This window comes from Caenorhabditis elegans, chromosome I (genome assembly GCF_000002985.6).
Source record: "Caenorhabditis elegans chromosome I".
Classification (NCBI taxonomy): domain Eukaryota; kingdom Metazoa; phylum Nematoda; class Chromadorea; order Rhabditida; family Rhabditidae; genus Caenorhabditis; species Caenorhabditis elegans.
The window spans coordinates 11,353,312-11,380,225 of record NC_003279.8 but is presented as its reverse complement, the minus strand read 5'-3'; the positions used below and the strand labels follow the sequence as shown (position 1 = coordinate 11,380,225).

At 33.0% G+C, this 26,914-nt stretch overlaps 5 protein-coding genes across 5 annotated transcripts; 3 read left to right on the top strand and 2 right to left on the bottom strand.

Annotated features, from left to right (window-relative positions):
* Window positions 1–98: 98 nt before the first annotated feature.
* Window positions 99–5,606, bottom strand: wbp-4 (U1-type domain-containing protein). The gene is made up of 6 exons (NM_060511.5): window positions 5,552–5,606; window positions 4,956–5,358; window positions 3,531–3,799; window positions 2,399–2,690; window positions 764–1,095; window positions 99–226 (listed from the first exon to the last, which is right to left on the bottom strand). Exons 1-6 carry the CDS (start codon window positions 5,600–5,602, stop codon window positions 161–163), a joined length of 1,413 nt encoding a protein of 470 aa, NP_492912.1. The 5' UTR covers window positions 5,603–5,606; the 3' UTR covers window positions 99–160.
* Window positions 5,607–5,891: 285 nt separating this feature from the next.
* On the top strand, window positions 5,892–15,900 carry F56G4.6 (Rod_C domain-containing protein). Its single transcript, NM_060510.5, has 11 exons — window positions 5,892–6,023; window positions 6,076–6,310; window positions 6,403–6,512; window positions 7,545–8,191; window positions 9,680–9,876; window positions 11,596–11,881; window positions 11,984–12,162; window positions 13,140–13,465; window positions 14,980–15,095; window positions 15,156–15,305; window positions 15,671–15,900. Exons 1-11 carry the CDS (start codon window positions 5,908–5,910, stop codon window positions 15,838–15,840), a joined length of 2,532 nt encoding a protein of 843 aa, NP_492911.3. The 5' UTR covers window positions 5,892–5,907; the 3' UTR covers window positions 15,841–15,900.
* Window positions 15,901–17,279: 1,379 nt separating this feature from the next.
* Window positions 17,280–19,141, top strand: F56G4.7 (F-box associated domain-containing protein). The gene is made up of 5 exons (NM_001026339.2): window positions 17,280–17,350; window positions 17,442–17,507; window positions 17,556–17,693; window positions 18,731–18,920; window positions 18,980–19,141. Exons 1-5 carry the CDS (start codon window positions 17,326–17,328, stop codon window positions 19,077–19,079), a joined length of 519 nt encoding a protein of 172 aa, NP_001021510.1. The 5' UTR covers window positions 17,280–17,325; the 3' UTR covers window positions 19,080–19,141.
* Window positions 19,142–20,920: 1,779 nt separating this feature from the next.
* Window positions 20,921–22,148, top strand: pes-2.2 (F-box domain-containing protein). Its single transcript, NM_060509.5, has 3 exons — window positions 20,921–20,998; window positions 21,062–21,883; window positions 21,960–22,148. Exons 1-3 carry the CDS (start codon window positions 20,925–20,927, stop codon window positions 22,057–22,059), a joined length of 996 nt encoding a protein of 331 aa, NP_492910.1. The 5' UTR covers window positions 20,921–20,924; the 3' UTR covers window positions 22,060–22,148.
* Window positions 22,149–23,855: 1,707 nt separating this feature from the next.
* On the bottom strand, window positions 23,856–24,990 carry pes-2.1 (F-box domain-containing protein; the record flags this gene model as incomplete). Its single annotated transcript, NM_060508.3, has 3 exons — window positions 23,856–23,955; window positions 24,032–24,853; window positions 24,917–24,990. The coding sequence occupies 3 exons, from the start codon at window positions 24,988–24,990 to the stop codon at window positions 23,856–23,858; spliced, it is 996 nt and encodes a 331-aa protein (NP_492909.1).
* Window positions 24,991–26,914: the final 1,924 nt, after the last annotated feature.

Below are 26,914 nucleotides of genomic sequence, written 5' to 3'. Positions count from 1 at the left end.
AAATAAATTTTTAGCCAATTTTTTGCGCTAAAAACTTGAAAAAGGTATAATTGACATATTTACAAGTGACCAAATAAACTTTAAAAAAAAAGTTTTCTCGAAAAATCAATAATGTATTCAGATATTACAGGGAATAAGTGACAAGAAAAAAAAAATTAAATTATTCCTCTCGTTTTCGAATATTCCGATTTGCTGTCTTTTTCTTGAATTCGATCGGTCCTTTTACCTGAAAAAAGGGAATTTTTTTAGTGAGAAAAAAATCTAATGAAAAATCGTCGAATTATTACTTTTCCAGCGGGAAAAATATTGTTTTTTCGTGATTTTCCAAAAAAAATTTTTTCAGAATTTTATCGATTTTTTTGCCTAGAATTTTATTAATTCAAAAAACATAATTTTGTCGATTTTTCAGTAAATTATCAATTTTTTTCGGGAAAATATCGATTTTTCTGATAATTTTAACGATTTTTTTAGTAAAAAAATTTTCTTTTTCAACTAAAAAAAGTTTTAAAGGAAATTTTATTCGTTTCCAAAATGAAAATTTTAAATTTTTAAATTTTTCCGGCTCAAAAAAACCAATTTTCAGTGATTTTCAACCTTATGAAGCTCAAAAAGCTTTTCAGCTCCAAATTTTCAAGGAGAAGCTCAATTTCAGACGTTTCTTCATGGTATTTTCAAGCTTTTCCGTCTTAAAAAAAGCCTATTTTTATCGTTTTCCAAGAAGCTTTTTAGCTCCAAATTTCGAGGAGATGCTCAATTTCAGCACCTTTTTCGTCATAACACTGGCAGTTTTTTCTCCAAATTCAAATTTCGGTTCTTCTTGTCTCTTTTTCTCTTCTTCCTCCTTCCGTTCTTCTTCTTCTTCACGGAATCGTGCAGTTAGTGGAGATTCGAATATTTCCGTCGTTTTTTCACTTTTTTCGACACGTTGCCATGCTCCAAATGGTGCTCCAGGTGTTGTTGGAATTGATGGTTTTGGGGGCTCAATGAGCCCAATTTCTGGGATTTTTGGGGGCTCTTCAAGCTGCTCTTGGAGCTCCTCGGGAGGCGGAGTTGATGAGTGCTCGCGGAGCACCAGGGCTTCACGTTCTGGTGTTCCTGGAACAATTGAATTTTTTAAAGAATTTTATCGATTTTTAAAAGAATTTTTATCCAAAAAAATACAACTTTTGCCGAAAATTTCACGGTTTTTATGGGATTTTTGCGTGTTTTTTTCTAATTTTTTCGCATTTTCAGTCCGTAATTCGTAGGTTTTTTTTTGGTAATTTTCCAGCCAAAATTCAGCGTTTTATAGCGATTTTTTTGTAGAATTTCTGTCTAAAATATGCAATTTCCAGCCAAATTTCGGCGTTTTTCATCAAATTTTCATGATTTCTCGGGTTTTTTTCAGTCATTATTCGAGCTTTTCTTGTAGAATTTGAATTTTATCGATTTTTCCAAAATGTTTTCACATTTTCTGCCCAAAATTCAGCGTTTTAAAGCGATTTTTTGGTGAAATTTCAACCAAAAATGTGCAATTTTAAGCCAAAATTCAATTTCATCGAAGTTTTGCAATTTTTAGGGCTTTTTCATCGATTTTTCATCGATTTTTGGTCTTTTTCAAATTTTTATTGGTTTTTTTTTTTGAAATTCTACCGATTTTTGCAGAATTTTCACCTCAAAAATATGATTTTCGGCCAAAATTCGCCGAATTTTCAGTGTTTTTTTCAAATTTTTGCACATTTTCAGTCCAAAATTCGTAGGGTTTTTGGGTAATTTTCCAGCCAAAATTAAGCGTTTTATAGCGATTTTTGGCGAAATTTCAACCGAAAATGTGCAATTTTCAGTCAAATTTCGGGGTTTTTCAGCTCAATTTCATCGAAGTTTTGCAATTTTTAGGGCTTTCTCATCGATTTTTCAAGATTTTTGGTCTTTTTCAGCCATTTTTCGAGATTTCAGTGGTGAATTTGGCCATTTCCATCATTTTTCCGTCTTTTATCAATTTTTGAAAATAATTTTATTTTTCAAAATTTTTATAGGTTTTTTTTTCGAAATTTTATACATAAATTCAGTGTTTTTTCAGAATTTTAATCCAAAAAATACAAGTTTTGGCGAAAATTTCACAATTTTCATGTGGATTTTTGCTGAATTTTCAGTGTTTTTTTTTTCAAATTTTTGCACATTTTTAGTCCAAACTTCGTAGGTTTTTTGGTAATGTTTCAGAGAAAATTCAGCCAAAATTCGGCGTTTTATAGCAAATTTTGTAAAATTTCCGTTAAAAATGTGCAATTTTAAGCCAATTTTCGTCGAAATTTTAATTTTTATTAATTTTCAGGGCTTTTCCATCGATTTTTCATGATTTTCGGTCGTTTTTTCGAGCTTTTCGTGTTGAATTTGAGCATTTCCATCCTTTTTTCCGTACCAATAATCTCAAATTCCTCTTCATCTTCATCACTTTCTTCATCTGAAACATCTTCGTCTTCTTCTGCCTCTCTGCGTCTCTCCTCATCCTCTGCTCTCTCGGTGTCTTTTTGTCTGCGTCTCTCTTCCCACTGTGCTTTTTTCTCCTCTTTTGTCAATTTTTTGAATTTATTATTTGGTTTATCCACATAATTCTGCTCTTTCCGGTTGGCTTCTACTTGCTCCGAGAGCCCACTTTTTGAGATTTGAGCTTTTATGTATGATTCTACGTCGGTTTTTCCACTTCGAACAGCCTGAAATTTCGGTTTTTTGGGTGAAAAGTGACAAAAAAAATTATCGATTTTTTTGCAGAATTTTATTGATTTTTTTACAGAATTTTATTGATTTTTCTGGAATTTTATCGATTTTTTCCAGAATTTTATTGATTTTTTCAAAACTTTTTTTTTCAGAATTTTATCGATTTTTTTAACAGAATTTTTTGGATTTTTTCTTAGAATTTTATTGATTTTTTCTGGAATTTTATCGATTTTTTTGAAGAATTTTATTGATTTTTTAAACAGAATTTTATTAATTTTTTTCTAAAATTTTATTGATTTTCCACGAAAAACTCGACTTTTTCCTGAAAAATAGCGTTATTTTTGGGATTTTCAGACTATTTTTAACGAAATTTTTTAGAAAAACATGAGAAAATGGTGGAAATCCAAAATTTCAAGTTATTTCCGTACAAAAAGTCTCTAAACCATCGAAAATTAGCCGTTTTTAAGCAATTTTGAGCAATTTTGAGCCATTTTTCATAAAATTTTCAGCAATTTCCTGCCAAAAAATGGAGAAAAGCCAAAAATTTCGATTTTCCGCTGGATTTGGCTTAAAAATGTGTGGGTTTTAAGGTATTTTCAGTCAAATTTTAATGCGAAATGTTGGTTTTTCAGCTTTTTTAGTCCAATTTTCAGTCAGCAATTTCCAAGCTAAAAACTGAATTTTTCACGTAAATTTTCGGGGAAAAGTCCAAAAATTTTGATTTTTCGGCCGAATTTGGCTTAAAAGCTTCATTTTTAACGTATTTTCCGAATTTTTCAGTCAAATTTTGAGCCAAAATCTCGATTTTTCGTCCATTTTCCATTCAATTTGCCAACCTGAACTTCATCCATTCCATAATAATTTTTCGTTCTCTGCTCTTCAAATTCTGCACATTTTTGCTCATACTGTTGCTCCGTATAAAAATGAGCCGGAGCTGTCCAACGTGTCGAATTATCGAATAAATTCCAATAATAATGGCCTGGAGGAGCCGAGGGATTTTTTGCTCGAACCCATTGAATTTCAACACATTGTACTTGAGTTTCAGGCATATAACCAACGGCGAGATGCTCCGGGAGAGCTGGACCTGCTGCATTTGGATTTGTTACTGAAAATTGAGCGGGGAATTAGAGTGGAAAAATTGGGAAAAATTGAATGATTTTTGTGGAATTTGGGTGAAAAATCGAGTTTATACGCCGTTTTTCAGGCAAAAATCGAAGAAAATTGAGTGATTTTTGTGGAATTCGGGTGAAAAATCAGGTTTTAAGCTGCTTTTTTGCAATTTTCAGGCAAAATTCTAGCTTTTTCTGTACTTTTTGATTTAAAAGCCACCGATTTCTAGCGGAAAATCGAAGAAAATTGAGTGATTTTTATGAATTCTGGGTGAAAAATCGAGTTTTTAAGCCGTTTTTCAGCCGAAAATCGATGAAAATTGAGTGATTTCCATGAATTTTGGGTGAAAAACCAGGTTTTAAGCCGATTTTCTGTATATTTTGATGGAAAAAAACGACAGATTTCCAGCGGAAATTGAGAAAAATTCCCGAAAAAAAGGAAAAATTGAGTGATTTTCATGAATAACCTGTGTTTAAGCCGATTTTCTGTACTTTTTTGGCAAAATATCAGCTTTTTCTGCAAATTTATTGCAAATTTTGGTCGAAAAACCCCCGATTTTCAGTGGAATTAGGGAAAATTAGTGGAAAAAAACGGAAAATTTGGGTAATTTTTACGATTTTTGGGTGAAAAACCAGATTTTCAGCAAATTTTGATCGAAAAACCACCGATTTAAAGTGGAAATTGTGAAAAAATGGGCAAAATTGATTGATTTTGGGTGAAAAACCAGGTTTTCGAGCAGTTTTTCACACTTTTTTTGCAAATTTCGATCGAAAAATCGAGTTTTGAGCCGATTTTCAGCGATTTTCAGTGGATTTTTCAGCATTTCAAGAGAAAATTGCCAATTTTCTGCTTTTTTCGGGTTTTCAACCACTTTCTAAAGATTTTACGAAGAAAACAGGAACTTTAAGTGAAAATTAAAGGTTTTTCACCGATTTTCCGTGAAAAATGGCATTTTTCAGGTGGAAAATCCAATATTTAACGATTTTTCAGCCAGAATTTCAGGGAAAACTTTATTTAAACGAAAATAAAGCGATTTTTCAGTAAAATATGCATTTTTCGAGCCGAAAGAGCAGGAAATTTGTCACAAATCTAAATTTCCGGAAGGGTTTTTAGCGATTTTTTTCAAATGTTTCCTCGTAGAAACTACATACAATCTCTGTACGCAGAAACCACATCATCCTTGGTGATTTTCACATTTGGAGCTCCTACGGCGGCACTTTGAGCCCCTCTTTTCACATTTCCAGCGGCTTCTCGCCTCGACGACATCTCTTTCGCCATACTTCCCACATCTTTATGCTTTGATGGATCGAAAATGTTCATTCGAAGGCCTGTAGCAGGTAAACTGGGTCCCGCAACGATTGCCTCTCCGTTTCGAGCCATAGACGCCGCGGCGGCTGCCTCCATTTTCGCCAGAGTTCCGTTGAGCTTCATGTCGGCGAGCTCCTGTTTTTTGCCTTTTTGCATTGTTTCACGGATTCTTTGTTGGAGCATTGCCTTGTGACGTTCTCCACGGTCATGGTGGTCTTGTGATGCTCGGTTGTTGCCGAACCACACCTGGAAAAATCGATATTTGGAAAAATTCGAGTTTTCCTGAAAAATCCCATTTAATTTCATTTTTCAACAACAAGTTTTTGATGATAAATTCGTTTTATTCTTGCTGTTAAAGCTAAAAATGATATCAAAATTCAAGATTTTGCTAGGAAAAGTGCTAAGGAAAATTTTTTTTCTGTGATATTCAGTTTTTTACCTTGCAAATATCACAAAATCGCTTTCCGGTGGAAACCCATTGCTCGGCCATCTCTGAAAAAAGTTTTTTTTCGTGATTTTTGTTTTAAATTGTTTATTTTGGTATTTTCTCTTCAAAAATCGGCGGAAAATCGGCGGAAAATCGATGAAAAACAATTTGCAATATTAAAACGAAAAATGCGTTGTCCGAGAGGAGTACACGGCCGAGGATGTGCTCGGCCACGCCAGCGTGTACTCCACTCGGACAAGCTGGAGAAAATTAATTTAATTCGAATTTAATGAATTTTAACGAAATTTCACTCATTTTTCGATGAAAACACCTCAATTTTTATGATTTTCAGGTAATAATAAAATAAAATGGAAGATTTTTACGATTTATCACTGGAAATCGATGATGTGAAGCGAGTAACCAAGTTTTTGCACAAAAACGCCGCGAAATTAGAGGAAAACGAGGAGATTTTGGAGGTTTTCAGGTTGATAATCATGAATTTATTGATTTTTAAATACTAAATTTTAATTTTCCAGGCGAAACTGCTATGGAGTCATCAGATGCGCGGAAATTGACCGGAAAAGCGGAAAAAAACAACTTTCAAGCTTCGTTTCAGCTATTCAAAAGCTAAAATTTCACGAAAAAGTGGCGAAAATGGTCTATAACGTGTTGCTTTCTCTTCCAATGATGATACAAGCGAGATGGGAGCTTTTGGCTCTGCTCTTGGGCTCTGGACTGATAAAACAGATGGATGAAGTGATTTTCAAAGAGGTAAAGCTGGAAAATAGTGTAAAAATTCAAAATCTTCATTAAAAACTGACTCAAAAATTAATTTTTATCGCAAAAAATCAATATTTTTCCAGATAATGGCTTGCGCCTCGGATCAAGATCTCGCTGCTCGGTGCTCAAGTGTGATGCTCCAAATTTCTTCGAATTCGGATACTTGTGATAAAACTGCGGCTATTATATTCAAGTAAAAATTTCGATTTTTTTCGAATTTATACTTGGAATTGAAGTTTTTGAAGAAGAATTGCTTCCAAAAAAAGTTTCCAAAAAAAAAAAAATCAAAAAGCCTTTTTTTTCTATTAAATTAGCATTTTTTCTAGCAAAAAGTACTTTTCTCGAAAAATCAGAAATTACGGTAAAAATTCATAATTTTCAAGAAGAAATCAGAAAAATCCCGATTTTCGTAAATTTCTCAATAGAGCGCGCTTGCAACACGCTGGAAATTTAAATTGTCGCAGAAAATCCTTTAAAAATTGGCATTTTATTGAATTTTCATTGAAAATTTGATGTTTTTAGCGACTTTTTTTTCGAACAATCAAGCGAAAATCGATTTTTCGACAAATTCTCAATAGAGCGCACTTGCAACATGCTGTGAATTAGAATTTTCGCTTAAAATCTTCAAAAATCAGCTGAAAGTCACAGTTTTCTCATGAATTTCCATAAAAAACCAGAAAAATCGATAAAACGCCGGCTTTGGCAGTGGAAAACGCGAAAATCTCGTTTTTCACAGTGGAGCGCACTTGTTGTACATGCAAGCAATTTGAATTTTCACGAAAAATCCTTTTAAAAAATGGCATTTTATGAGATTTTCGTTGAAAATTTGATATTTTGTTCAACTTTTTCGTTGGAATTTCATCAAAAATCGGGTTTCAAAAAAAAAAAAATTCTCAATAGAGTGCACTTGCAACACGTAAAATTCTCAATAGAGTGCACTTGCAACACGCTAGAAATTCGAATTTTCAATGAAAAATCTCTAAAAATTGGCGTTTTTGACGGTATTTTTGTTGGAAATTTGATATTTTCAGCGACATTTTTCCCGAAAAACCAAGAAAAACTCGATTTTTCGACTAATTCTCAATAGAGCGCACTTGCAATATGCTGGAAATTTGAATTTTCACTATAAATCGTTGAAAATTAGCTGAAAAACACTGAAAAATCGCTAGAAATCTTAGTTTTAGAGCAAAATATCTAGTTTTTTCACAATTTTCTATAATTTCAGAGGTCTAACATCTCCAGTAGCTGCAGTTCGGAGCAATGTTCATCGATCTTGGCTCTGCCGAATAATTACTCTTAAAAACTCTCAAAAATGCGTGGAAACCCTCCTAAAACTCTGCAAAAAATCGATAAAAACCACTGGAAATTGCTCAAAAATCCTTCCAATTTCATTTCGAGAGCTTCCCGGCTTAACGTGTGTTGATCTACAATGGCGGGCAATTTTAGACGAAGAGCCCGGCGATTTTTCAGCTTTTTGCTATTTTTCAGTGCTCCTTTCATTGAAAAATGCCTCAAGTCAAGTACATATTCAAATCCCGGCAAACGATGAATTTGTGCTCGCGGAGCTCCGAAATTCCGGCTCCTTGGACGTTTTAAAAGTGTGCTCCAAGTATAAAATCTACCCGGAACCACTGGAAAATTGGATTTTAGAGCATTTTTCGCCGGAAATGATGGAATATATCGATTTTTCGATGCTCAAAACCTTTTCCGCAGGCTTTTCACAAGTTTTTGAAGAGAAAAAGCTGGAAATTTGCCAGGAAAAGCTGGAAAAGTTCTATCCAGCGGAAGATTTGGGCCGGCTTAATGTGCATGTGGATTTGAGTAAGGAGAAGCTGGCAAATGAGACTTTGGAGCAGTTTTTACAGATTCAGCGTACGTTTTTGATAAAAAATCAATAAAAAATCGACTGAAAAGTGAATTTTCTCAATGGAGCGCACTTGCAACACTCTGGAAATTCGAATTTGTGCGGAAAATCGTCGAATAATCGAAAAATCGGTTTAAAAACTACAAAAACTAGCTGAAAATTCCAATTTTCAGCTATTTTAGTGAATTTTCTCAGTAGAGCGCACTTTCAACAGTACAGGAATTTGAATTGCTTAGGAATTATAGAGAACTATGAGTATTTTGCGGAAAATCTGGCGAAATTTGGATTTTTTCACAAATTTTTCCATTAAAATCGTCCAAACACGATTTTCTCAATGGAGCGCACTTGCAACATGCTGGGAATTTGAAATTTTCACAGAAACCCTTTTAAAATTGGCTGAAAATCACAGTTTCCTCATAAAATTTTCATAAAAATCAAGAAAAATCGATAAATCGCAGACTTTGATAGCGAAAAAACTTAAAATCACGTTTTTCTCAATGGAGCGCACTTCGAACACGCTGGAGATTTGAATTTACCTTTAAAATCTTAAAAATCAGCTGAAATTCATATTTCCAACCTAAAATATCCTACGAAAACCGCCAGGAATGCCAAAATCACGATTTTCGTGAATTTCTCAATAGAGCGCACTTGCAATATGCTGAAAATTTAAATTTTAGCAGAAAATCCTTTAAAATTGGCTAAAAATCATAGTATCCTCATAAATTTCCATAGAAATCAAGAAAAATCAATAAAACACCGGCGTTGGTAGCGAAAAACGTGAAAATCCAGATTTTCTCAATGGAGCGCATTTGCAACATGCCAGAAATTTGAATTTTTACCTAAAATCCTCAAAAAATAGCATTTTATTGAATTATTTTCGTTAAAAATTGATATTTTAATTGATATGCAACTTTTTCAATGGATTTTCAACAAAATTCGGGGTTTTTCGTCAAATTCTCATTGGAGCGCACTTGCAACATGCTGGAAATTTGAATTTTTTTTTAATCTTAAAAAATCTGCTAAAATTTACATTTCCACCCTAAAAAATCCTACGGAAACCGCCAGGAATCCCAAAATCACGATTTTTTCAAGTTTCTCAATAGAGCGCATTTGCAATATGCTGGAAATTTGAATTCTCACAGAAAGTCCTCGCCGAAAAATCACCTTTTTTTCAAAAAATTCTATAAAATTCATTTAAAAAAATCAATAAAACGCTGGTTTTTTAAAAGTGGAAAACGTGAAAATCTCGTTTTTCTCAATGGAGCGCGCTTACAACATCGTAGAAATATTTGAATTTTTACTTAAAATCCTCAAAAAATATAATTTTTTTTTGAATTTTCGTTGAAAAATTAACATTTTAAGCAACTTTTTCGTTGGATTTTCAACAAAATTCGGGGTTTTTCGTTAAATTCTCAATGGAGCGCACTTGCAACACCCTAGAAATTTGAATTTTTACCTTAAAATGTCATGTTTTCCGCCAAAATCGCAATTTTCAGACGAATCAGAAGAATATCCATCAGTTGCCGGTGTAATGGAGAATCTATCGAAACAAAATATTGATGAGAGGCTTTTTTGTCAAAAAATCTGCTTGATTAATGATATAATGCACGAAAAATACAGTATTCTGAAGGAAATTCGACGGGAAATGTATACGGAATTCATTTTTAAAATTATTACCAGGATTCCGTTGAGGGTACGGGGGGTTTTTTGGAAAAATTTTTTTAAGCCTAAAAAATTTGGGCCTAAAAAATTTTTGAGCCTAAAAAAAAATTTTTTTTTTGTAAAATTTTTTTAAGCCTAAAAAATTTGGGCCTAAAAAATTTTTGAGCCTAAAAAAAAATTTTTTTTTTGTAAAATTTTTTTAAGCCTGAAAAATTTGGGCCTAAAAATTTTTGAGCCTAAAAAAATTTATTAAAAAAAAAAATTTTTTTAAGCCTAAAAAATTTGGGTCTAAAAAATTTTTGAGCCTAAAAAGACATTTTTTTTTTGGAAAATTTTTTTAAGCCTTAAAAATTTGGGCCTAAAAAATTTTTGAGCCTAAAAAGAAATTTTTTTTTTTTGGAAAATTTTTTTAAGCCTGAAAAATTTGGGCCTAAAAATTTTTTGAGCCTAAAAAAAATTTTTTTTTTTGGAAAATTTTTTTAAGCATAAAAAATTTGGGCCTAAAAAATTTTTGAGCCTAAAAAAAAAATTTTTGTTTTCGAAAAATTTTTTTAAGCCTAAAAAATTTGGGCCTAAAAAATTTTTGAGCCTAAAAAGAAATTTTTTTTTTGGAAAATTTTGTTCTGTTTAGCTTGAAAAAAAAACAAGGAAAAGTACTGTTTTATTACTAAATTAAAAAAAAAATCGAAAATTTGTTTGGCAAAAATTTCCAAAAAAAAGTTGTTTTTCAAAAATTTTTGAACTGATAATTTTTAAAAAATCCGAAAAAATTCAAATTTCTTGAAAATTTCTTTTGTTGTTGTGTTTCGGATCACCATGCAAAATAGAAATTTAACAATAAAAAAACATTTTTGAAAAAAAAATTCCAAAAAAAAAATTAATTCAAAATTTTCGAAAAAAAATTTTTTTTTTTTCGAATTTTTAAAAACTTTTTGTTAATTTTTGGTTTCTTTTTGTTTTAAAAAATACATATAAAAATACGAATTAATTTTTTGAAAATCATTAAAAAAATTGAAAAATAGGAAGTTTTTTGGAAAAAAATGTACAAAAAGAAAATTTTCAAACTTTTTTTTTTGTGATTTCGTGAAATATTGTATTTCTGTATAAAAAAACACACTGAGAGAATCCGAATTTTCAAAAAAATAAAAAATTTCAAAAAAATAAAAATTCCAAAAAAAAAAATATTTTTTTTCGAAAATTTCCAAAAATAATTTTTCTTTCTCAACTTTTTGGTCATTTTTCTGTTAATTTTTGTATAAAAATTCATAAAAAATTACAAATTTTAAAAATCCAAAAAAAAAAGGCTAAATTAAGAAAATTTGTTTAAAAAACTGAAATTTTTCGAAAAAAAAAACTTTTTTTTCTCTTTTTTCTCTCTTTTTTCCAAATTTTCAATTGTCAGGAAAAAATTATTTGAGCCTTTAAAATAGACAATTCTAACTCTACAGTAACCCATCGATCAAAATTTCCGAAAAATGCTTACAAAAAAAATTTTTTAAAAATCAAAAAAATTTTTTTCCAAAAAGTTTTAAAATTTCAAAAAAAATTATTTGAACTTTTAAAATAGACAATCATAACTCTACAGTAACCCATCGATCAAAATTTCCGAAAAAAAATGCTTACAAAAAAAATTTTTTTTTTAATCAAAAAATTTTTTTCACAATTTTTTGAATTTTTTTCTTCAAAATGTCGAACTACCGTATTTTCTACCAAATTCCGGCCAAAAAAAAAATCGTTTTTTTTCTTCCAGTCAGTTGTCGACTACGTCGGAGCAACTCTAAAAACTGAAGCTCTACAGAACCCAGATTTCAAGAACCAGATCTACCAAATGTCATGTCAACTTCTTCGATTAGATAAAGAAAATGCGAGACCCTTATCACTATATCACTGTTTTATCGGTACTTGCCAACAACAGGATACTACAGCCCGAATTTCAGAGATTTGGGCCATCATTAGAGGCCTGAAATGTGATGTTAAGAAGCGAAAAATGACTGAAATGCTGGCGAAAGTGGTGACAAGCTCGGAAATTCAAATCGGTACGGTTTTTTGGAAAATTTTTTTTTTTTGGAAAATTTTTTTTCTGAAAATGAACTGAAATGTTCAAATTAATTATCCCAAGCCTATTCAAGCCTATTCAGATCCAAGCCTGCTCTCCGACATGACCATCTGCTCCCTCGGGCTTCACCCCACCCGTTTCAACACTGAATCCACTCAACTTTTCGTTGCTTCAATATCCAAATTATTGGATTTCCGTAACGAATCCGAACGGATTATGCTCTTCCAGGCCACAGCGAATACCCCGACGCTGATGGATTTGGTAGGGGTGTCTAGGGGTTTCTAGGCCAACAGGTGGAAAACTAGGCCATGAAAACATCATTTTTGGAATCTACGCGCTGATGAGAGCTTTCCACCCATATTGCCTGGGTTCTGATTTGTTTGAACTAACTTTTTTGGGATTTTAGTCGAAAATTTGGGTCCCGCCACGAAATTGTGATATTTTTGAAAATCCTATAAAGTTCAGTTGAAGCCCAGCTCTAGCTGAGTTCAAATCATTTTTCAGACATCAAAAATATGGATTTTAAGCCAAGTTATGGCGGTTTTAAATTGGTGGCCTAGGATTTCCTAGGCCACCAACTAAAAATCGACATAACTCGGCTGAAAATCAATATTTTTACGATCAGTAAAAACGAATCAGCAGAGAATTTCATGAACTTTCCCCGCTAAAAGGACCAGTGGCCGAACTTCGATTTTCCTCGGCCACCGGAAAAATCCTAGGCCACCAAATTAAATTCGCCGTAACTTGGCTGAAAATCAATATTTCTGGGATCTGCAAAACGAAATCAATTGAAAATTTCATGGGCTATCCCCTCAAATGTCCAGTGGCCGAGAAAACTCCGAATTTTTCTAGGCCACCAACTAAAAATCACCATAACTCGGTTAAAAATCCATATTTTCACAAGCTGCAAAAACAAATCAATAGAAAATGTTATAAAAAAAGCTATTTTATTTATTAGGTGGCCTAACTTTCGCGGCTTTCTAGGCCACCCTTTGGAAAAACCTAGTCTCTGCTTTTTCTGAAAATCGACAGTTTCTAGTAAAAACGCTAGTTTAGATGAGTTGAAATCATTTTTTAGATTTCAAAAATATTGATTTTAAGCCAAGTTATGGCGGTTTTCAGTTGGTGGCCGAGGATTTCCTAGGCCATCAACTGAAAATCTATATTTTCACGATCCGTAAAAACAAATTTCGTAGATTTCTAGACCACCGAACAAAAAAATTCAATTTTTTTTTCAGATTTCCTCAATCCTGAGCCGCCCATCCACCGATTTTTCCATCTCCGGATTTCAAATGATTCTTTATTTTTTCACACGATTTCATATTGGATCAATGGAATTTTATCCATATAATCATCTTCTCATTATCACTAAAATCATCAATTTCTGCCATTGGAGCATTCGAAAATTCGCGAAAGAGCCCATGATTCTGAGCATTTCAGTTGATGCGATTTGTGGATTTTTACCGTGGAGTTATCTGAGTGAAATTGCTCTAAATGGGCTTGAAGTTGAGAATGATCCTGTGGAGCAGTTGATTGCTCAAAATTTGAAGCACAATCGATTTTGGTAAAGAAAATCTTGAAAAAAATCGATAAAATTCTAGAAAAAAATCGATGAAAATCCTAAACAATCAATAAAATCTGAAAAAAAATCGATAAAATTCCAGAAAAAAATTTCGGGAAAAAAATCGATAAAAATTTGGGAAAAATCGATAAAATTCTTTTTAAAAAATCGATAAAACTGTAGAAAAGATCAATAAAATTCGGTTAAAAATCGATAAAACTGTAGAAAAAATCAATAAAATTCTGTTAAAAAATCGATAAAACTGTAGAAAAAATCAATAAAATTCTGTTAAAAAATCGATAAAACTGTAGAAAAAATCAATAAAATTCTGTTAAAAAATCGATAAAACTGTAGAAAAAATCAATAAAATTCTGTTAAAAAATCGATAAAACTGTAGAAAAAATCAATAAAATTCTGTTAAAAAATCGATAAAACTGTAGAAAAAATCAATAAAATTCTGTTAAAAAATCGATAAAACTGTAGAAAAAATCAATAAAATTCTGTTAAAAAATCGATAAAACTGTAGAAAAGATCAATAAAATTCGGTTAAAAATCGATAAAACTGTAGAAAAAATCAATAAAATTCTGTTAAAAAATCGATAAAACTGTAGAAAAAATCAATAAAATTCTGTTAAAAAATCGATAAAACTGTAGAAAAAATCAATAAAATTCTGTTAAAAAATTGATAAAACTGTAGAAAAAATCAATAAAATTCTGTTAAAAAATCGATAAAACTGTAGAAAAGATCAATAAAATTCGGTTAAAAATCGATAAAACTGTAGAAAAAATCAATAAAATTCTGTTAAAAAATCGATAAAACTGTAGAAAAAATCAATAAAATTCTGTTAAAAAATCGATAAAACTGTAGAAAAAATCAATAAAATTCTGTTAAAAAATCGATAAAACTGTAGAAAAAATCAATAAAATTCTGTTTAAAAATCGATAAAATTCTTTTTAAAAAATCGATAAAATTCTGGAAAAAATCGATGAAATTCTATAAAAAATCGATAAAATCCTTAAAAAATCGATAAAATTCTGCCAAAAAATCGATAAAATTTATTTTAAAAAATCAAGAAAATTCGAAAAAAAATCAATAAAATCTGTTAAAAATCGATAAAATTCTTTTTAAAATATCGATAAAATCCTTAAAAAATCAATAAAATTCTGTTAAAAATCGATAAAACTGTAGAAAAAATCAATAAAATTCGGTTAAAAATCGATAAAATTCTGCCAAAAAATCGATAAAATTTATTTTAAAAAATCGATAAATTTCTGAAAAATCAATAAAATTTTATTGAAAAAATCCTTAAAATTCGGAAAAATCCATCAAATTTCTTTTAAAAAATCAATAAAATTCCAGAAAAAAAAATCGATAAAATTTCAGAAAAAATCGATAAAATTCTAGAAAAAAATCAATAAAATTCCAGAAAAAATCAATAATATTCTGTTAAAAAATCGATAATAATCCATAAAAAAATCAATAAAATCCCCGATTTTTTAACTAATTTTTTTTCCAGTGTGCTGCTCGCGGAGCACGACAAACAGGACACCTACCTGACCATCGAAGACTTTGAAAAACTCCCGAAATCTGAATTTATCGTTGAGATTTTACGGAAAAAAGACGCTGGAAATGGTAAATTAATTCAGCTCAAAACTCGTTTTTTCCCCATAAAATATCGATTTTTTACAACAGATTCTCTAAACGATTTGGGTCAGAAATTGAGAGAAATCACCGGAAAATCGATGAATTTTGAGGAAAAGCATGCAAATTTACTCGCTTGTGGAATTTTGTTCGAAAAATCGGTGGAAATTATGGAAAATGCTGAAAAATCGAAAGATTTAGGTGGGAAAATGCAGAAAAAATCGATAATTTTTGGTGGCCGAACTTTTTTTTTCTAGTCCCTCACTCAAAAATAGCTCTGTAGCAATAAAAATTTTTTAAAAATTCGGTGGCCGAACTTTTGAATTTTCTAGTCCCCGAATGTGTTTTTAAAGAAAATTTTCGAAAAAATTTGATGGCCGAACTTTTCTTGATCAATTTTCTAGTCCCTATCTTCAAAAAAAACGATATTTTTTGGTGGCCGAACATTTTTCTAGTCCCCAAAAATAGCTGTATAGCAAAAAAATTAAAAAATTTCTGTGGCCGAACTTTCCAAGTGAATTTGCTAGTCCCTGTCTACAAAAATCGATAATTTTCCCAATTTTCAGGTCAAAAATGGAAAAATCAATATCCGCCACGTGGATTTTTGGATAACCTCATGGAATCTTTCGCGGCCACCAATTCCTGCATAAATCCGGAGGAAATTCAAAATTGGTGGCTTGAAAAGTGTCTAGGAATGATGGAAATTGTACGGAAGAAGATTATCGATTTTTATTGATTTTTTTTTGTTGAATTTATACTGTTTGTGTTTTTTATTGTTAATTTTTAATACAAGTATATTTATTATTATATTGTTTTTTTTTGCAAGGAAAAGTGCGAAAAGTGACAATAACATTTTTATCGATTTTTTTGAAAAAAAACTATAAATTTCTGCAAAAATCAATACATTTCTTATGAAAAATCGAAAACTTCTGGAAAAAAATCGATAAAATTCTAGAAAAAAATCAATAAAATTTTGAAAAAAATACGATAAAGTTTAAAAAAAAATCGATTAAAATTCCAGAAAAAATCGATAAAATTCTAGAAAAAAATCAATAAAATTTTGAAAAAAATACGATAAAGTTTAAAAAAAAATCGATTAAAATTCCAGAAAAAATCGATAAAAGTCTGTTTAAAAAATCATAAAATCAATAAAATTTTGAAAAAATCTATAAAATTCTATTTAAAAAAAAATAAAACCCTGAAAAATTTTAAAATAAAATCGATTAAAATTCTGTAAAATTGAAAAAAAATTCTGGAGAGAATTCGGTTAAATTTTAGTTGAAAATCGATAAAATTATATTAAAAAATCGATAAAAACCTCCAAAACATTGATTTAAAAAAATTTTAAATCGATAAAGTAAAAAAATCAAGTAAAAAAATATTCTGTAAAAAAATCAATATATTCTGTAAAAAAATCAATAAAATCCCCAATTTTTGAACTAATTTTTTCCATTGTGCTGCTCGTAGAGCACGACAAACAGGACACCTACCTGACTTTTGTTTCTGTTCAAAAAATCGATAAATTTCTAATAAAAAGTCGATAAAATTCTGTTTAAAAAATCTATAAAATCCTTTAAAAAATCGATGCCGAGAAAGTTCCGAAAATTTTCGACAATTCCTGTTTTTCCAGCACATTCGGCAAATCGGCAATTTGCCGGTTTGCCGGTTTGCCGGAAGTTTTAAATTCCGGCAATTGTCCATGCCTTTTTTTTCTGAAGATGAGCAATATTTTTCGCTACTTTTGTGGCAAAAAGGAATTTAATATTCTTTAATGCACTTCCACAATTTTTCATATTCATAAAAGCCCTCAAAGCGGCCTTGAAAGACGCGAAAACTTGTGCAGAAAATAAAAATACAGGTATCTGAAAATCATCAAACTTCCAGAAAAATCAATAAATTTTAAAAAACATCGATAAAATGTTATAAAAATCGATAAATTTTTTCTAAAAATCAATTAACTTCCAGCAAAATCGATAAAAGTATAAAAATCAATAATTTTCAATAAAAATCGATAATTTTTTTAAAAATAAAAACACGTTTCATTTTGGAATTCCTAAAATTTAAAATTTAAAAAGTTTAAATTTCAAAATGTGACCTTTCACGTCAATACGTGTTCAGATCTTATCTATGATTATTTTTCCAAACTCGTCAGTTTGAAAAATCAGTTCTTCGTTTTATCATATCGTCTTGTCAAGCCGAGAAGAGAAGATTTCAAAGTGGGATGCGAAGTAATATTCCGACATGTAGTGAGTTTTTTTCAAAATTTTTCAGCGTTTTTTTTCAAAATTTTTTCAAAATTTTTCAGCGTTTTTCAGCTTAACATACTCATTTTTTCAGTACTATTTCTTGTTGCCACTGCACTTACACAGTCATTAATTGTCACTGGAAAACAGTTGGATTACGGTAAATACTGTAGATTTCAGAGCAAAATTTAATAAAGGAAATTTGTAGATGCTTCCGTTCCGGTCAATGACGTTGGATTCCATGTGGATCGTGCAAAGAGCCATGGCCTTGAGAGCACAATTCATGGAAGGAAAGTTGGAGATGCCTCGATTCCGATCAAGTCTCGTGTGGATCGTGCTAGTAATGGTAAGTAACGTCTTGTGATGGTTGTATGTCCCATAAAAGCGGACTTTTGAACATTTAATGCACATTGAGAAACGCGTTAATAATTTGTTGAACTGGGTACATCCAGAAACTTCGCGAAAGTTCTAAAACGGCCGACTCAGTGAGTGTCGGAAAACTGTACGGTAGTCCGATGTTGTTTTCATTTTCTGTTGTCAAGGCCTAGGCTCAGCCTTAGGCTTAGACTTAGGCTCAGGCTTTGGCTTTGTACACTGATTTGAAAGTGCCGTTGTTCTTCTGAAATTTGGAAGAAAATACGAGCAATTATCGATTTATTGGAATAACTTCCACGCGATTTTGTGAAAATTGAAGAATTTGCTTGTTTTTTTCCACGTGAAATACGCAGCCACGTTTCAAAACAATTATCAGTAGAGCGCGTTTAGCATTCTCATTTGCTGGCCATTTTAACGAGAGTTAGGTGTAGGCTTAGGTGTAGGCTTAGGCTCCAGTATAATAGGTTGAATTCAATAGAGGTAATACAGATTTTCCAAAATATACTCTATTTTTCCACAAGCCAAATAGCCTCTCGAATTGTCCCCAGCTTTACAGGATTTTTACTAAGATTCCAAATTTGTTAGCAGAAATTTTGGTTTAAGCTTTGGCTTAGATTAAAGCTTAGACTTAGGCTTACGTGAGGTAGCAAGTATTCAAGAATTACAGTACAGACCTAAGAGTAATCGGAAGATTCTTCATCGTCTCGACAGCTTCATGGATCATTGACATGTTCATCACAGCAGTCTGAGTAGGAGTTACTGATCCAAAACGGAGAAGCTCGGAGATCAGATCGTCGGGAGGAATGGTACCAGTGTTGAGGCCTTGTTGAATGGAGATTCCATTAGTTACACGGGCTAGCGTCTTGAGGCGGTGGACCGATGACTTGAGGGAGTCGGCTGAAAACCAGAGATTTTAGTGGTTTGGGATTGAAAAACTCGGCTGCACAGCCATTTTTCCTGAACCCTTTTTAGGCTGACAAGCGTTTCTAAAGCGGATGACTTTTGAAGATCTCAGGGATTTCACTGCTTGCTCGGTGGTTCTTTATGATGCTAAGTTCACAAATAAGGATATCAATGAATATATCAAATTGTGGAAGAACAAGGAGTTCCACAGAATCTTCTACATCTCAATCAATGTTCCACAAGGAAAGGAGTTCAAGTTGGAGGAGGTTATCGCTGGAATTGAGGGATTCGAAGAGTAAGTTGACTTTAGAATAAAATTTAAATTTAAATTTAAATTTATAATATTAATTTCAGAATTGAAAACGATTCAACCAAGATGACCAGAGACGATGGAAAGGTTGCAAACGTCAGCGTCTTGGAGGTCGGACAACAAATCAGAATTGTTATTGATTAATCGTTTGAATTTTTGTTTTTTTTTTTGTTTTTCCGCCACGAAATAAATTGCATTCTTATCAATGTTATAAAAATTATTTATTTTAACAAAAAAATCCCACAAATATCGGATAAATTCAAGAAAACTTGGTCCTAGAGGTTCTCTGGCACTCTGGTTCCAAATATCATATTAGGCTTCCTATAGAGTTCTAGAAAAGTTTATGAAGTTATGGAAAAATTGGAGAGTCTTCTGGAAGATTCTGGAATCTTCAGTACATTTTGAGCAACATCTGAAATTTTATGGAAAGTTTTTGAAAGTTTATGGAAAGGTTAAAATTTCCCGCAAATCGGTAAACTGCCGGAATTGAAAAATGAAAATTTCCGGCAAATCGGCAAACTGCCGGAATTGAAAAATGAAAATTTCCGGCGAATCGGCAAACTGTCGGAATTAAAAATTTCCGGTAAATCGGCAAATCGGCAAACTGCCGGAATTGACAAATGAAAATTTCCGGCAAAGCGGCAAACTGCCGGAATTAAAAATTTCTAGCAAATCGGCAAACCGGTAAATACAAACCGGTTATAATATTTGCCGAATTTGCCAGAAAAAATGCATTTACAAAAAAATTTTCAATTTTAATATCCTATGAATATTCCTACATCTGCTTTGAAAAGTAAGCAAATTCTATGTAAATATCCAAAGAAAACGAGGAAAAAGTTCAAAAAGGCACAGTTTCAGGTGTTGCCGTCTTATGGAAAATTCCTTTAAAAACTTCCGGCAATTTGATATCCGGCAAATCGGCAAATTGACAATTTGCCGAAAATAAAAATTTCGGCAATTCGGCAAACCGGCAATTGCAGCTCACACGTTTTATAGTATACCTTGAGGAAATTAAATAATGGTCTAGAAAATTCGATAAAATTTGAGAGCTCTGATTTTTTGAAATTTTGGTGCAATTTATTCAGTCCACTTTAAATTTCTCCTGCTCTTTTTCTAATAATCCTAGAAAGCTCTTCTATCCCTGCAATTCATCCTACTCACCAGGCTACTCACAAAATGGCAAATCGATAAGTTTCACTACATGGAAAGGAGCAAGTCGACCTACTTTCGAAATCTATAGGTCTAGAAGACATGATGCATCGACCTAAACTCTTCCCACCGAAGTGGTCTGTCCACTTGCAGCAGGTGCCTTGAACTTGAACTATTCCCCATTTGAGACGCTCAACAACTTATCGATCAGATTTTTGCGCGTTCTACCCATATCGCTCGTTCACATCCAGACATATTCATTCTGGTCTTCTGCAGCCTTCCTGAGCAGACCATCTTCTCTTTTGCTTACCTTTTCTTTGTTTTCTAGATTTTCTACAGACCCTCCTTTTGCCCCCTGTTACATTTTAGTTCTCCAGTCTTATTCTCCCACTCCTGTTACAATTACCAATGTCTAAACTTTCCTGGTAAACCATCTATCGTGATTTTAAAAAAAAACGGTTAATATTTTTTTTTGCTGTTACAATTTCTAAGCATCCTAACGAACTTATTTTTTCGAAGTTTTGCACAAAATTTTACTCAAAAATAGGTAAATTAATCCAAAAATCGACCATAAATCACACATTGTGCATGTTCTTAAGAAACAGCTGTCCCACAGATTTAAATCGATAAATCCCAAGTGACAATTATCGATTTTTTTTCGGAGCGCGTCCTATCCACACCGATCGTCCATTTCCAGACTCTTTCATTCTGGCTTACTGCAGGCTCACTGAACAGTCCATTCTTATTTCTTCTCTTGCTCTTTCCTCAATCTTTTTTTAAAACCATTTTCTTTTACTACCTTTTCCATTTTCAAAACCCTAATTACTCTAATTTCAGATAATGCCAGTCAAAGTGCTTAACTTTCCATCCGTTGTTCTTCAACATTTCCTTGTTGGATTAACCTCCACTGAACTGTAAGTTGTACATCTAAATATATATATATCCCTCTTCCTATTCTAATTACCTTAATTTTTTAGCTTCGAGCTCACTCAATGCTCCCTGAAGAGCAAGGATCGAGTCCGCCCGTACGAGAAGTCCAACAAGACATTCCGAATGGCAGTTGACTTCCAGAGAAACTGGGTTGATATCAGAGGAGTCTATCGGTTTTATGTGAAAGAGCTCGTAGATGGGAAACTTCCAAAGACTTATGGAAAAATGGGAGTTCGTGAATTCGGAGATAAGAAGGTTCAAGTTGAACTTGATGAGAATGAGAAGACTATCAACATTTTCTGGCCAACAACTGAAAAAGAAGATCGGACTTTTGCTGTCATGAAGGTTGCCGAGCACTTCATCTACACCCTTGGGCTCGGAGAGTTTGAATCTGTTACTCTTGGACAGGAGAACCATGCTGGAAGGATCATTGACTGGGCCAATGAGAAGAATCTCAACATTGCCAACTTCACCATCGGAAACGTCGATAAGGAACATGACGACGTCGATAAGGTTGCTGAGAAGCTGTACTCGGCTTCATTCTTCAAGAAGGTCTCTGCCAACTTCAAGTGTCTCATCAATCCAACCGAAGCTTTCAAACCAAATGAGTTCCTTCCCGGAATCCCAAAGAATACCAACATGATCTTCTTCCACGGAGCTCACTGGATGACTATTGACACTCTCAAGGATTTCACTGCTTGCTCTGTAATTCTTTATGATTGTAAATTCACAAATAAGGATATCAACGAGTTTATCAAATTGTGGAAGAATAAGGAATTTGAAAGAATCTTCTACATCTCCATCAATGTTCCACAAGGAAGCGGATTCAAGTTGACGGAGGTTATTGCAGGATTAGATGGATTCGGAGAGTAAGTTGACTTGAGAATTTAGAATTAAGAACTTAGAATTTGTTTTAATATTTTAATTTCAATTTATTAATTTCAGAATCGAAAACGACGCTACCACAATGAAAAGAGAGGATGGAAAGGAAATCGAAGTCTCTGTTCTTGACGAAAAGAAACAAATCAGAATTGTTGTTGATTAATTTATAATTGTTTGTTTTTCTACTTCCGCTAAATGAATAAATGCTTCATTGTCAAAAACTATATTGCTACCAATATTTAATACTTTAGGTATTCATGTCTACCTTACACCAGCCTTTCGATTGGCTGCCAGTACACATGATCGAGCTTTTAACAAAAAGCCTGGTTTCTCAATAAACAACTATCAGGATTTACCCTGTAAAAATTGATTTTCTACAAAAGCTCCCCTAATGCGGCTATTGTAAATCTAAGTAAAAAATGTTCACATTATTAATTTTTAAAATTTTTTTAAATTCCATATCGAACTAGACTAGCTTTCTACCACAAGGACACAATTTTCTTTGATTTTTGTCAGTACATGACAAAAACCCCTCTAGAGCGGCTAAAATTTAATTTCTAGATCCAGAAATGTACCCATAGTATTGGAAAAAAGTTAGCAATCCAATTTTATAGAAACTCTCCCAAAATTCCAAATTTTTTTTTGTATTTTTGGCAAGACTAATAAAGAAAAAAAAGTCCAGAAAAAACAAACAAACATTTTTATCGCAGTCACCGAGGACCTAAGATTTCCTCACACAGGTAAAGCGCCAAGTGCGAGCGGCGGCCCACCGGTGGACCGCATATAGGCGAGGGGGGAACCGCCGACACACGAACAGCGCGCACACCGGTGGGCCGCCGTTCGCATGTTAGCGGCTCGCTAATGGGTGAGCGATGGGTGAAGGCTATCGTTTCCATTCCCCTCCTTTTGCTTTTCAGTGAAGAATAATATCTATTTTTTTGTGTAACAATCTATTTTTTTGTGTAACAATCTATTTTTTCGTGTAACAATCTATTTTTTCGTGTAACAATCTATTTTTTCATTGTAACAATCTATTCTTTCGTGTAACAATCTATTTCCCGTGAAATTTGAATTCGAAACATAAACTCCTCTAGCGCGGCTAAAATACAACTTGTAGGTCCAGAAACTTATCCATAACCTTTAAAAAAATTTAGAATCCAAATCTATGAAAACTCCCAAAAATCCAATTTTTTTTGTAATTTCGGCAAAATTGCCTGTAAAAAATAACTCGGATACAAAACCCCTCTAGAGAGGCTAAAATTTAATTTCTACATCCAGAAATGTACCCATAGCATTGGAAAAAAGTTAGCAATCCAACGGCATAACAATTTTTTGTTTTTTGTGTCTTTTTTCCTGCGTTGTATGCTGTAACTTCAGAGTTAGCATGTTTCTTGGAAAAACTGTTGCTATGAATAAATATGAATAAAAAGCTTGTCAAAAAATCTCCAAAACTAAAAAAAATGAACATTGGCCATTTCTGCGAAAAAAAACTTGAACCTTGTAAATTCTTTGAAATTGGCGGAATTGTACAAAAACTTAAGAGTACCCGTATTAAAATGTTTTAAAACTACCTTAAAAATGAGCACAGTTATGAGCTCTGCCCAGAACCCTGTTCACAGGCTTCGAAGCTAACCCAGACGATAAAAGGTTCAAAGCATATGGTAGGCATGCAGGCATAAAGTTCTCCTACGTAAACAGTTTTTAGGGGTGTTGGGTACTGTAAGGGTACGGTAGGATTAACGTACTTTTGGAATAAATTAGTTTTTCAGAAACAAATTACTATTAATAAAAACCACTCTAACTAAATTTACGTTACATTTAACGAGCACCAACAAAACTTAAATTGAACATATTTGATGCGATCTAAATGATTGGTAATGTAAGTATCGGTAGCAATATAGTTTTTGACAATGAAGCATTTATTCATTTAGCGGAAGTAGAAAAACAAACAATTATAAATTAATCAACAACAATTCTGATTTGTTTCTTTTCGTCAAGAACAGAGACTTCGATTTCCTTTCCATCCTCTCTTTTCATTGTGGTAGCGTCGTTTTCGATTCTGAAATTAATAAATTGAAATTAAAATATTAAAACAAATTCTAAGTTCTTAATTCTAAATTCTCAAGTCAACTTACTCTCCGAATCCATCTAATCCTGCAATAACCTCCGTCAACTTGAATCCGCTTCCTTGTGGAACATTGATGGAGATGTAGAAGATTCTTTCAAATTCCTTATTCTTCCACAATTTGATAAACTCGTTGATATCCTTATTTGTGAATTTACAATCATAAAGAATTACAGAGCAAGCAGTGAAATCCTTGAGAGTGTCAATAGTCATCCAGTGAGCTCCGTGGAAGAAGATCATGTTGGTATTCTTTGGGATTCCGGGAAGGAACTCATTTGGTTTGAAAGCTTCGGTTGGATTGATGAGACACTTGAAGTTGGCAGAGACCTTCTTGAAGAATGAAGCCGAGTACAGCTTCTCAGCAACCTTATCGACGTCGTCATGTTCCTTATCGACGTTTCCGATGGTGAAGTTGGCAATGTTGAGATTCTTCTCATTGGCCCAGTCAATGATCCTTCCAGCATGGTTCTCCTGTCCAAGAGTAACAGATTCAAACTCTCCGAGCCCAAGGGTGTAGATGAAGTGCTCGGCAACCTTCATGACAGCAAAAGTCCGATCTTCTTTTTCAGTTGTTGGCCAGAAAATGTTGATAGTCTTCTCATTCTCATCAAGTTCAACTTGAACCTTCTTATCTCCGAATTCACGAACTCCCATTTTTCCATAAGTCTTTGGAAGTTTCCCATCTACGAGCTCTTTCACATAAAACCGATAGACTCCTCTGATATCAACCCAGTTTCTCTGGAAGTCAACTGCCATTCGGAATGTCTTGTTGGACTTCTCGTACGGGCGGACTCGATCCTTGCTCTTCAGGGAGCATTGAGTGAGCTCGAAGCTAAAAAATTAAGGTAATTAGAATAGGAAGAGGGATATATATATATTTAGATGTACAACTTACAGTTCAGTGGAGGTTAATCCAACAAGGAAATGTTGAAGAACAACGGATGGAAAGTTAAGCACTTTGACTGGCATTATCTGAAATTAGAGTAATTAGGGTTTTGAAAATGGAAAAGGTAGTAAAAGAAAATGGTTTTTAAAAAAGATTGAGGAAAGAGCAAGAGAAGAAATAAGAATGGACTGTTCAGTGAGCCTGCAGTAAGCCAGAATGAAGGAGTCTGGAAATGGACGATCGGTGTGGATAGGACGCGCAATAATCTGATCGATTGTTTAGCGTCTCAAATGGGGAATAGTTCAAATTCAAGGCAAAAAATCGATAATTGTCATTTGGGATTTGTCGATTTGAATTTATAAGACAGCGTTGTTATTATGGATCGATCGTTTTGTAAGTGGGTGCAAAACGTATTTCAATTTAGGGGGAAATATAATTTCTTTAAGATACTTACTAGAAATTGTGGAGAAAGTAAGCAAGCAAGGGAAATATGAACTTTTTTTGCAGATAAATGGTTTACCAGAGTGGTTTTGACATTTGTAATTGTAACAGGAATGGGAGGGTAAAATGCATCAGAAACAAAAGAAGGGCCTGTAGAAAACTAGGAAAACACAAAGCAAAGGAAGAGAAAAGAAAAGATGGTCTGCTCAGTAAGGCTGCAGAAGACCAGAATGACTAAATCTGGTAGTGAATAAGCGATATGGGTAGGACGCGCAAAAAAGAGCCTGCTGGAATGTATCGATCAGTATCTGTAGCGTCTCCCACGGTAAGTGGGATCCTCGATGACCTTATATCTGTATATATATCGATCACTTACTGTGTGCTAATTGAAGAACCGTTGAACTGGGAAAGGAGATTTATGGTAAAACCGGGGAGAGCTATAAAAAATAAAGAGCTCGGAGCTAATTGAGTATCTGGAAGCAGTGCCTAATCGGCTGATGGAGTAAATCAAGTTTTTCATCATTGTATTTACCGTATCGGCGGAGCCTTGAGCTTCTCATTCTAGAAGAAATTCGGCTGTCGGCTGATTGAAAACATGAGTGTTTCGGGAAAGTTTGCGCACTTTAAAAAAATTCCTTCTAGAATAAGAAGCTCAAGGCTCAGCCGATATTGCTCACACGTTGAAAAACGTTGATTTGCTCCATCAGCCGAGTCATCAACCGCACAGCCCTGTCTAGAAGTCTTTGAATGTTTAAAAAAAGTTGTACGGCTGGCTGAGCTGGATGAGCTACAGATTCTGGAACAAAGTCAGTTACGGCTTCTGAAATTTTTTAAAATGCTAGAATATAGGAGAAAAGTTTGAAAATTGATGTACCAAACATCAAAACTATCAGGAGAGACTAATTGAGAAGATCTGAATATTTTGGAAGAGCGGAGCCAGCTGACCAATTTGGCCTTATGGCTTTAAACATCCGGAAAAGAGCACTACATATTGACAGAACCTTCTAGAACAATTCAATTGAGTCTTCTCTGACCACCTGCCAAGTCATTAGAGACAATTAAACCAGCTGGAACCTTATGGAGTCGGGAAAAGGTCATCTGAATCTCGGCTGTGCGGTTCTTTTCTCGGCGCATCTGAAAATTCGATTTTTCAGTGTTTTAGTAAGAAAACGCTTGCGAATGATTATACTAGTTGATTAGCTGGAGCAATAAGCTTATCATTAAAAAAATAAAATTTGAAAAAATGTGTACACAACATTTCATACCATTCGCAATGCGCCGAGAGCCGAATGACTCCCTCTCGGTTTTTTTTGTTCAAGGCGTATATCTCTAACCACTTTTTTTTCAAATTTATTTGTTTAATGATAAGCTTATTGCTCCAGCTATTCAACTGGTATAATCATTTGAAAACTCTTTCTTGCTAAAACACTGAAAAAATAGAATTTTCATATGCGCCGAGAAAAGAGCCGCACGACCCTGATCTGAATATCATCAGAGCCAGAAGACCCTAGTCTTCATGATTACCTTCCACATATCGGATTTTGAATACATGCCTTGGTTGGGTTC

Coding starts and splice junctions, on each gene's coding strand:
- wbp-4 (NM_060511.5), bottom strand. CDS start 5,602: ATGGCCGAGCAATGGGTTTCCACCGGAAAGCGATTTTGTGATATTTGC. Junction 5,359..5,551: donor GATTTTGTGATATTTGCAAG/GTAAAAAACTGA, acceptor CGATTTTTCCAG/GTGTGGTTCGGCAACAACCG. Junction 1,096..2,398: donor AGAGGAATTTGAGATTATTG/GTACGGAAAAAA, acceptor CAATTGTTCCAG/GAACACCAGAACGTGAAGCC.
- pes-2.2 (NM_060509.5), top strand. CDS start 20,925: ATGCCAGTCAAAGTGCTTAACTTTCCATCCGTTGTTCTTCAACATTTC. Junction 20,999..21,061: donor GGATTAACCTCCACTGAACT/GTAAGTTGTACA, acceptor TTAATTTTTTAG/CTTCGAGCTCACTCAATGCT. Junction 21,884..21,959: donor GGATTAGATGGATTCGGAGA/GTAAGTTGACTT, acceptor TATTAATTTCAG/AATCGAAAACGACGCTACCA.
- F56G4.7 (NM_001026339.2), top strand. CDS start 17,326: ATGCGAAGTAATATTCCGACATGTA. Junction 17,351..17,441: donor AAGTAATATTCCGACATGTA/GTGAGTTTTTTT, acceptor TCATTTTTTCAG/TACTATTTCTTGTTGCCACT. Junction 17,694..18,730: donor TGTGGATCGTGCTAGTAATG/GTAAGTAACGTC, acceptor TGACTTTTGAAG/ATCTCAGGGATTTCACTGCT.
- F56G4.6 (NM_060510.5), top strand. CDS start 5,908: ATGGAAGATTTTTACGATTTATCACTGGAAATCGATGATGTGAAGCGA. Junction 6,311..6,402: donor ATGAAGTGATTTTCAAAGAG/GTAAAGCTGGAA, acceptor ATATTTTTCCAG/ATAATGGCTTGCGCCTCGGA. Junction 15,096..15,155: donor GAAAAAAGACGCTGGAAATG/GTAAATTAATTC, acceptor TTTTTACAACAG/ATTCTCTAAACGATTTGGGT.